General features: G+C 34.4%; 1 protein-coding gene across 1 annotated transcript; it reads left to right on the top strand.

Moving 5' to 3' along the window:
- Positions 1–208: 208 nt before the first annotated feature.
- Positions 209–7956, top strand: LOC114256555 (putative pectin methyltransferase QUA3). The gene is made up of 7 exons (XM_028196219.2): positions 209–1275; positions 2575–2778; positions 2863–3073; positions 3155–3416; positions 3686–4060; positions 6868–6963; positions 7362–7956. The coding sequence occupies exons 1-7, from the start codon at positions 850–852 to the stop codon at positions 7576–7578; spliced, it is 1791 nt and encodes a 596-aa protein (XP_028052020.2). The 5' UTR covers positions 209–849; the 3' UTR covers positions 7579–7956.
- The last annotated feature ends 2606 nt before the right edge of the window (positions 7957–10562 follow it).

Consider the following 10562-nt stretch of genomic DNA (forward strand, 5'->3'; position numbering starts at 1 on the left):
TATGAAGCTTTTCTGTAATATAAAATTGGCTGTGTGGATGGATGAATAGCAGTAGTATATTGGTGGAATTTATTAGTATGATTGTTTATTTTGCATTAAATTTTATTATTTTATTATTATTTTATGCTTTTTCCTAATCTGTAAAAGTAGGATTTGGTGTGTTTAGATCTCATCCCTTATCTTATTAATCATTTACAAGTTATTATTCATCTCTGAATGACTTAACAAAAATGAGTCACTCTATTACACTCCTAAAATTTCACCATACATGATTCATGATGAGGATGTTTGGTTTGAGTTTTAAAGGTAAGTTTTAGAGTAAAAATTTTAAAAAATTGTTTAGTTTGAGATTTTTTTTAAAAAAAATTCAAAATTACTTTTTCTCTCTCACACATCAATCAATCACTTTTTCTCTTTTCTCTCTCCTTCTCAATCACATTTTCTCTCACACAAGTCTATTCAATTACAACAAAATATCAAATTATCCAAAACTCCCAAATTTCAAAACTACTTTCAAAATATACAATCAAACAAATTTAAGAAAATAATTTTAAACTCTTTCTCTAAAATTTTTTTAAAAAACAACTTTTCCAAAAACAAACCAAACAAGCCGATATTTTCTCACACAGCCTAGCTTAGATCTTATTCTCCACTCACATTCCCAAAACACTTCTCTCTCTCTCTCTCTCTCTCTCTCTCGTACCCAAAAGCCTCGGATCTTCTTCACCGCCCCACACTTCACTCACTCCATGCACATATAGATACAACACAACACACACACACAAATATCTATATCTATGTCTATATGATCGTCAACATCAGCTATTGGGAATTCGTTCAAAACCAGAGATGGCGGGGCACCTGAATCTCCCCTCATCAAAGCGCAACCCGAGGCAGTGGCGCCTCCTAGATCTAGTCTCCGCCGCCTTCTTCGCCGCCGTGCTCCTCTTCTTCCTCCTCGTCTTCTCTCCCCTCGGCGACTCCCTTGCGGCCTCGGGGACTCAGGCTCTTCTCCGCTCTTCTTCCGATCCCAAACAGCGCCTCCGCCTCGTCGCCCTCGTTGAATCCTGCCAACAGCAGAGCATCGAGTCCTGCCCTTCCGACTCCGTCGATCACATGCCTTGTGAGGATCCGAGGCGCAACAGTCAGCTCAGTCGAGAAATGAATTTCTATCGAGAACGCCATTGTCCGCCACCGGAGGAGACGCCTCTTTGTTTGATCCCTCCGCCTCAAGGGTACCGCATTTCGGTTCAATGGCCGGAGAGCTTGAACAAGGTAATCATTGATAGTCTGTTTGGGTTGAGTGATTTGGAGAGAAAAATAAAAAGGAAATGAAATTATTGAGTTCTGTGGTGCTGATCACTTGTTTGGATTACTAAAGATGAGAGAAATGAGGTGAAATTGATTTCTCTAACAACAGTTTTTGAATGTCTTAGAAATTGGAGAGAATGGGAGAGAAAAGAAATGGAATGATTACTAATTTTCAATGCTTTATTTGCTATTGTACATAGTCTTGAAAATTGTTTCTTTTTTTGTATACACATTTTAATGAATATTGGAATTTTGGAGCTTGAACTTTGGAATTTAGTTTGGTTGCTAATTATTCTCATTAAAACAAAAAGAACAAGAACGCTTGTCTGGTACTTGAATTTGCAGATTCGATTTTTAATTGTATTGATGAACTTGGGTGGTGTTATTAGTGACATTGGTTGCCTTATTTATTTCGGTGAAATGAAGCTTAATACAAGCCTTAATTAGGGGCAAATTGCTTAAAAGCTAAGGCCTCTAACTCCACGAGATGCCGGGTAAAAAATCTAATAAAAATTGTGAAAATTGAGGTTTTTGGGGTGAGGGGAGTGTAGAGTTGTGAAAATTGTTGTTGTTGAGGACCTGTCTATCATCTTCAGGCATTCTCTGTTGGTGCATTTTGAATTGACATTGTCTTAGTGAAAAACACATTTGAGAAAATTTTTCTGGATTCCTTTTGTTTGAGCAGCCACATCCTGAGCTGTGATAGTTAAGGTGAGAGTATAGATGTAAATGAACTAACATGAGTTGCCTACTGAATTGCACATTTTCAGTGTTTTTGTTAACTTGTTATTATTACTATTTTCGGTTAAAAGAGGTTGTCTGAGATAGTCCCACTGCTCCCCTGGCACTGACATGCGACACGGACATGGGTTCATCCTGTCTCATAAATATTTCCAAGCCTAAGCTTTTTGTCACTGCTCTGACTAACCTTGTTCATGACTACTACGTTTGAGCCAATTGTTTTTTCATTTGATCGAATTGTTGTTTTCCCCTTATGTGAGTTTAAACCTTCATAATGTAACTTACAAATCCTTATTCAGTGATAATGATACAGTACAAGAATGTAGACACCCTTATTTATCCTGCTGGTGTCATAATACCAGAATGCTTGAAAAAACATGTTTCCTGGCACTCCCAGAAATCATTCTGAAAAATCCTTTAGGTTTTTGCTTTCAGATGAACAAACCTCAAGTTTATATACTATAATATCAGTGCCTATAAGTATTGGGATTCTTGAAATATTTCCTTTTTTTGAGGGGGCAGATATGGCATAGTAACATGCCACACAACAAGATAGCAGACAGGAAGGGCCATCAAGGATGGATGAAAAAGGAAGGACCACACTTTATTTTTCCTGGTGGTGGTACAATGTTCCCAGATGGAGCTATACAATACATTGACAAACTCAAACAGTATATTCCAATTGCTGGTGGAGTTCTGAGGACAGCTCTTGATATGGGATGTGGGGTAGGAACTGTGATCCTGTGTTTCATTGATCCCTAGTTGATAATTGTACCTTTTCGAAATCCATATAATTCCATGCCCTTGCAGGTTGCCAGCTTTGGTGGGTACCTGTTAGCTGAAGACATGCTGACCCTCTCCTTTGCTCCAAGAGATTCACACAAATCGCAAATACAGTTTGCATTAGAAAGAGGAATACCAGCATTTGTTGCAATGCTTGGTACTCGCAGACTTCCATTTCCTGCTTTCTCATTTGACCTGGTGCACTGCTCTCGATGTTTGATCCCTTTTACAGCATATAGTAAGTTCTCTTGTGGCCTTATTGTGTACTTCAGTTACCTATTGCATTAGTCCTCATTATTAAGATTGCCTTTCTTTGCAGATGCAACATATTTCATAGAAGTTGATCGGTTACTTCGCCCAGGAGGGTACATAGTTATCTCTGGTCCCCCTGTACAGTGGCCTAAACAAGATAAGGAATGGGCAGATCTCCAGTCAGTGGCTAGAGCATTGTGTTATGAACTGATTGCAGTTGATGGAAACACTGTCATCTGGAAAAAGCCTATTGGGGACTCGTGTCTACCAAACCAAAATGAATTTGGGCTTGAATTGTGTGACGAATCCTTTGACCCTAGTTATGGATGGTAATTTCCTCTCAGTACGTTCTTATTTTTCATTAATTTTCTCTTTTTATTTTCTTTTAAATTTGTATCAGAATGCTTGATAATGAAAAGATCATTCCTTTATTCCTCATTTGATTATATTCTTTAGCTGCTTTATATACTATTGAGTGACCTGGGGGTCTTAGTTGCCTTAACATTGCAGCACCTGATTCGACAATACCACTGTTGAATAAAACTGATCAAAAGAACCAGTTGGATTTATGCTGATTCTGAGCTGGTTTCCTTGGCAGGTACTTCAAGTTAAAGAAATGTGTTACAAGGACATCTTCTGTAAAAGCAGAATGTGCTGTTGGGACGATTCCGAAGTGGCCGGAGAGGCTAACAAAAACTCCTTCAAGGGCCAACCTTATGAAAAATGGAAATGACGTGTTTGATGCTGACACCCGACGTTGGGCAAGGAGAGTTGCGTTTTATAAAACTGCTTTAAACTTGAAGCTGGGGACTCCAGCTATACGAAATGTCATGGACATGAATGCATTTTTTGGAAGCTTTGCTGCTGCACTATTATCTGATCCTGTGTGGGTGATGAATGTTGTTCCTGCACGCAAGCCTTCAACTCTTGATGTCATTTACGACAGAGGCCTTATTGGAGTTTACCATGATTGGTTAGTTCTTTTGGCATGTCTACTTTCCTTCTAAATAAAAATGTGGGCAAGGGTGATGTGAATTGTTTACATCCCTATAAAGGCTATTCTTATGCCTTGTTGGAGAAGGTGCTTATGAAAAAAAAAAAAAAAAAAAAAACCTTTGTTGGTGTGGGCATTGATAGATCTTGTGTCAGTTGCTTGATTGGATTATCATTTTATGCTAGTACTCCACTGATTATTGTAAGATAAGAATGTCTAATCAATAACTAATCTAGTTTTTATTTTATTTTATTATATATATATATTTGTTCTTTAGGTAACAAACAACAGTCAGTCTACACAAAGAAAACTGACTTGCCCATAAAACTGAATCATTATCACTGTATCCAAAACTGATGCAAAAATAGCTAAGAAAAATCTACAAGAGTCATTGATATAACTAGGATATACATGTGAAGTGAATAAAAATCGAAACTAGGACAATATGGGTGTTCATGGGTCGGTTTGGTTCGGTTTGACACCAAATTTGGAACCAGCCCAATCATGATCGGTTCCAATTACAGCTCTGGATGTATAAAGGAACTCACAGACAAGTGTTAACTCTCAATAACTAATCGTAGTTGATAGGGTAAATAATCCTTTATGTCAACTGCTGCCCGGACCCTCACTTTCTTGTATCTTCCTATCCCTCAACTTCTTGTGAACCTTTTCAAGCCTGAGTTATTAAGAGTATGATATTGTTTGGATCCATTTCAATCTGTAGCTGGATTTTTTTTTTACCTACTGTATTTTTATAAATCACGGATGAAAGTGGTAAGAGTTACAGCCTTCTTAAGCCAAAAGAAATGCGGGAGAGGGGGTGGAACTTTCCTCGTTATGAAGCTAAATGATGTGGAGTATAAAAAGCTCAAGGAATGCTAAATTAAAAAAAGTAATGATATTTGGACGTTGGTATGATGTCAAAGAGAAATTGATAGGAATCTTATATAATTATATTTCTAGTATTATTAGTCTTATTTTATAATTATATTTATGTTTTCTAGGATTTTAAGGTTAGGGTTATTTTGGTAATTTGGAGAATTTCTGAATATTGGGTGTGGATCGTCCATGGGTTGTCTTATGGGTCAAGTTATTTAATTAGTCTTTGTTTTTGTTTCTTATTTAGTATTAGATTAGTTTTGGAAGTCAAAAATATTATAATAGTTTCCTTTTTTGGCTATAGTTGGTTTAAGAAGTCTCTTAGTTTTATATAAAGTCATGTAATGCTTATAATTTAATAGAGTTAATATTTTAGAGAATTTAAAAAATAACGCCTAATTGGTATACATTAATGTGTATTTGGGAGGGAAAAGATTGACTACACATCTAACATTTGACATAATGCACAGAATAATGGTTCCAAGACTTGAACCATAATGTCAAGGTTATTAGGCCAAGTCTTAACTATTGAGAAGTGAAGATTGAGAATCAAGAACTACCTAAGAGTGAACAATTTCGTTATTTTTGATCGATTATCACAACGACTAGGGAGATTGGAGAGGATGTGGTTCACAGGATTAAGGCATGGTGGCTTAAATGGAAGAGTGAATTTGGAGTACTGTGCTATAAATGAGTATTCATTAGATTAAAAGGGAAGTTCTATAGATTGACTATTAAACCAACGATGTTGTATGAGACGAAATGTTGGGTAACTAAGAAACAACATGTAGATAAGATGAGTGTTGCTGAGATGAAGATGCTAAGGTGGATGTGTGGCAAGATTAGAAAAGACAAAGGTGGGAAAGAGTATATTTGAGAATGGGTAGGAGTAGTATCGATAAAAGATAAGTTGAGAGAGAGAATAGATTTTTGATAGTTTGGTCATATACAACGAAGATCAACAAAGGCAGTAGTGAAGAGATGCGACACAGTGACGGTAGATGGTAATGTTAGGAGAAGGGGTAGACTTAGGCCTCGTTTGGCAAGTGATTTTTTTAGCCAAAAAGTCGCTAAAAAAATCAAAAAGCCAACAACCCATACCAAAAAATCAAAGATTCTCTTCTCTCTACTTTTTGCACATCTTTTCGTAAAAAGTCAAAAAGTCATCCCAAACATCCTAGTTTTTTTTAGCTCATATTTTAGCCAAATAGCCAAAAAATTACTAAATTAGCATGTTTCCAAACGAGACCTTAGATTAACGTGGACTAGTGTAATAAATAGATGTATGAATCTTTTTAATTTGACTAACAAAATGGCCTTAGATAGAGTTGGGTGGAGTAAAAGGATTCACGCAGTCGACCCCATTTGATGGGATTTAAGGCTTGGTTTGGTTTGGTTTGATTTGATTTGATTTGGTATTTTAGAGAATTTCAAGAGTTTTTGAAGCTTATTTATGGATTGTGTGGAACAATCAAACCTTAGGTGTGCTGCTTAAGAGATTCTTCTCCTTATTTTCCTCTTGTATTTTCTGCACTTTTTAACACCCCAAACACTATTCACGCATACTGTTTACAGCCCCTAAAACAGTTCCCTAAACAGTGTCAAAATCCCTTCTTTTCATGCTTAAACTCTTACCCATTATTTACCCTAAACAAACCCTACTTGTCCCCTATACTTTTATTGTAATTTCAACCATAAAATCCAATTAAAATCAGCCCCAAAAGACCAGATTTGTTGCTGCCCTGATAGTCCTACATCACTAAATATATTCCTTTATTATGTTTATGTTCCCTGCTCCATTGCAGCATTTTTCTTGTAGCTGTAATGTATTTACCACTTAGAAAATATGGCTAATCTGTGGACGAAATTATTACTGATGAGCTAATGTTTATGATTAATGCTGACAGGTGTGAGCCATTCTCTACATATCCTCGGACATATGATCTCATCCACGTATCTGCCATCGAGTCGCTTATCAAAGATCCAGGCTCTGGAAAGAGAAGGTAGGTTTATTCTTGGTCACAATCTGTATTGATACATCAACTTTCTCTTATTTTATTTTTCTTTTTAAAATATCTGTCGTGGATTAATGGAATTTGAGTCCTAGATATGTTATGCTCCTATTTTATTCTATAATGTGGAGAAGTTTTAGATTCATGCTTTCACATTTGTTTTAAGTTTTAGTTTTAGTACCTATTTATTCTATAATATTTTGATGCTTAGTCAAAATATTCTATAATAGTTTCAGAATATTTATTCTGAGTTAGTCATGTCAGATTTTGATGCTTGTATCCATACTACGCAACATAATTTCTTAATGTACTTTCATTTGTCAACAAGAGTACAATTTCTTGATCATTGTGTGACGCAATCTGGATTATCTGTTTATACTTCATTTCAGGTGTAACCTTGTGGATTTGATGGTGGAGATTGATAGAATGCTGCGTCCGGAAGGAACAGTGGTGATTAGGGATTCCCCCGAAGTGATTGACAAAGTGGGTCGCATTGCTCATGCCATTAGATGGACTTCCACCGTCCACAAGAAGGAACCCAATTCTCACGGGAGAGAGAAAATACTTGTGGCAACAAAAAATTTTTGGAAGTTGCCTTCAACTTAACACTGACGCATCTTTTTCTTCTTTGTAATGTAGGTATCTTTCTAGTTCCTTTAATTCCTTATTTAAAGCTAAGGTGTCATTTTGTGTAGTTATTATGCCAGAATACTCATACCACCAGCAATGATAGTCTTCTTGATTTTTTTAGGTTCAATTTTGAGATAATGTTGCTCATCTTAGCTAAATCAAAGGCATTGCTGCATTCCACGTATTTGTTGTTTTCTTCGTCGTTACATTATCGTGTTTTGTTATTTCAATCTTGAACAAGTTTCAACTCCGCGAGATAGATGAGTTACATCGTGTGCTATAGCTAAGAAAATACATTGTATGATGATAGCTTTGAATCTCATAATGATATTACAAAAATATAATGTTTTATTATTTTTTTATTTTGAGTAACAAAGTCTGCTAATCATTTATTATTGCATACCGTGTTCTGTTTTGACTTACAGCTGCATATCTTGCAAGTCTTGGCGTAAAACTTAGCATGGAAAATAACTGCATAACATGTATGAAAATTTTCATTGTATATTTGTAGCTAGAAATAGTTTGAGGAAAAATCCTTTAAAAATTGTTATCTAAGAAGTACGGATATTTCTAAGAAGATAGTGTGTTGTGTCTGACATCTAGTCGGATACCAATATGAATATACTTATCATTGAAATTGGGGAGCTTCTATTTTCATATGTCACATAATCTTAGTTCACACAATTTATGAATTTTTGCTTTCGAAAATTTAATTTTATTCGGAAGTTGGTTTCTAAACCCCAAAAAAGTAATTGTATTGAGAGAAAATCATGTGTTAGAAATAGAAGCTCCCCTGAATTTGACACTCCTTCCCACACAATATTTTGACTATTTTACCACATGAATTAATTTTCATTTACCGTAAGAACTTACCCAACTTATTACCAATAAGATCATATTTATCAATATTTTTGGGTATATGATATATCATTCTCAGAACCAATCAGACTAGTGTTATATATTATAGGGTAAATTTTGCTTTATCCCTTCTGCTTTAGCCCATGAGTGGATTGTCTCTTTTCATTTAAAAATAATCACATTATTTCGTAGTGATTTGTGAACTGAAGTAAACTATTAAATATTTTGTTAACAAGTGTAAAACACGTGTTAAATATAAGGAGTTTATATACTTATTTTTAAATTTTAAAAGAATAAATCGCATATGAAATAAAATACAATGGGTTAAAGTATATATTTTTTTTCAAACAAATGACGAAAATATTTGTAGTTTACATATTCAAGTTATTTATATACAATCCTTTTTATTAAATTATTAACGGAATTAACGGTGTATTTCAGTTCATAAAACCAAAAAAAAAAAAAAAAAAACTTTGTATTTATTTCTAAACAAGGGGGTAATTCTCATGCAGGCCAAATCACGAGGGGTAATGCAGAGAGACCATTTCAAGACAACCAACAACATCATGATTTGGTCCATCACAAACTCATTTACTATGATAGTTGAATTGTTCTCTTCTCAAGTTGCACTGTCAAGGTCTCCAACTGTTTTTTTATTTTTTTCATTGTCCTGTTCATAGTCTAAGTCATGGGTTTCAAAACTGTTGGTTTGAAAATCGGACCGAATTGGTTGAGTCGATCAGTTGAATCATTAATCAGTCAGAATTTTAGTTTGGATGTACTCTCTAAACCGTTCGAAGTTAAAAACCGGCCTATTTAAAGAGAATCGGGAAAACCAACGGTTGAACCGGCGAACCGGTCGACCAGGAGTTGGTTTGCCAGATCGTTGAAATTGGAAATTTTGATTTCTTCTATTTTATCTTTTTTTATTCTCTCTTTCTTTTCTTTCTTTCTTATTATATATATAAGAATATAAGAATATAAGAAAATTTTAATTGAAAACTCTCTTTCAAGGGTCTCTTATTGTGAAGAATCCCATTAAAAGCTTGAAATTATTATGAAAGTCTCTACTTATTTATAATAAAAAAAAATTTGTCAAAAAAACTCAAGAAATTCATGTGGGATTCAATCAAATGTATTGGAGGGAGACTTGAAATTTTGATATTCTTTCAAAATTTTTGCTCTTCTTTCAATCAAATTATTTGAATTAAAATCATATAGAGGGAATATTGAATATTTGATTTCTTCTTCCAAAATTAAAAAATTAATAATATTTTAAAATATATTATTATATTTTTCGATAAAAAAAATTATAAGGAAAAATATTTAAGATAATTTAATATTTTTAATATTTTTAATTTTATTATTTTTATTTTTATTTAAATATAATTTTAATATATTTATTACATCACGGTTCGATTCCGATTTGATTGAACCAGTGACCCATCCACCCTATCTCTTTTTCGATTTCCTCACCGGTCTAATTTCTTAAAACATTGGTCTAAGTCATACCCAACTTGCATTTATCTTATTGTGCATCCTCAGTCTTCTTTCAACTTGAAAGAGGCTATCCATATTAGTCAAGTCTAACCTTAGAACGAAATTAAGATTGAAGTTGTGGTAAAGTTACGTCTTTTCTTCATGAGACACCACATTTTTTATAACTCTGTTGATTGAATGATGAAAAATTCTTGGTGACCCGAATTTATATGATTCGAGTGGTTCAAATATGTTAAAACAATGTCATTTTACATCTAAAACAACGTCATTTTGAAACATTCGAATCATTCGAGTCAAGAAAATTCGAGTCCCCAGTGCTATTCTAGTATTGTTGTTGGATGATTTCTACCACTGTGACTGCATGGGGTCCATCCATTCTGCAATGTTTGAACACGAAATATTAATCACGTTCCCTGCACCAAAGTTAGACTGAAATCAATATCTGTTTGGCTGTGTTTTTATTTTGTTTTTATTAGGAAAATTACTTGGAATGAAAATGAAAGGTTGAGATTCAAATAGTGTAATATGGAATTTATGAAAGGTTGAGATTCAAATAGTTGTTTTTGCATAAGAAAAGAGCATAAACTTCAAAATAAAATCTA

Source organism: Camellia sinensis, chromosome 2, assembly GCF_055761805.1.
Source record: "Camellia sinensis isolate YWXY chromosome 2, ASM5576180v1, whole genome shotgun sequence".
NCBI classification, from domain to species: Eukaryota; Viridiplantae; Streptophyta; class Magnoliopsida; order Ericales; family Theaceae; genus Camellia; species Camellia sinensis.

Coding starts and splice junctions, on each gene's coding strand:
- LOC114256555 (XM_028196219.2), top strand. CDS start 850: ATGGCGGGGCACCTGAATCTCCCCTCATCAAAGCGCAACCCGAGGCAG. Junction 4,061..6,867: donor ATTGGAGTTTACCATGATTG/GTTAGTTCTTTT, acceptor TAATGCTGACAG/GTGTGAGCCATTCTCTACAT. Junction 6,964..7,361: donor CCAGGCTCTGGAAAGAGAAG/GTAGGTTTATTC, acceptor ACTTCATTTCAG/GTGTAACCTTGTGGATTTGA.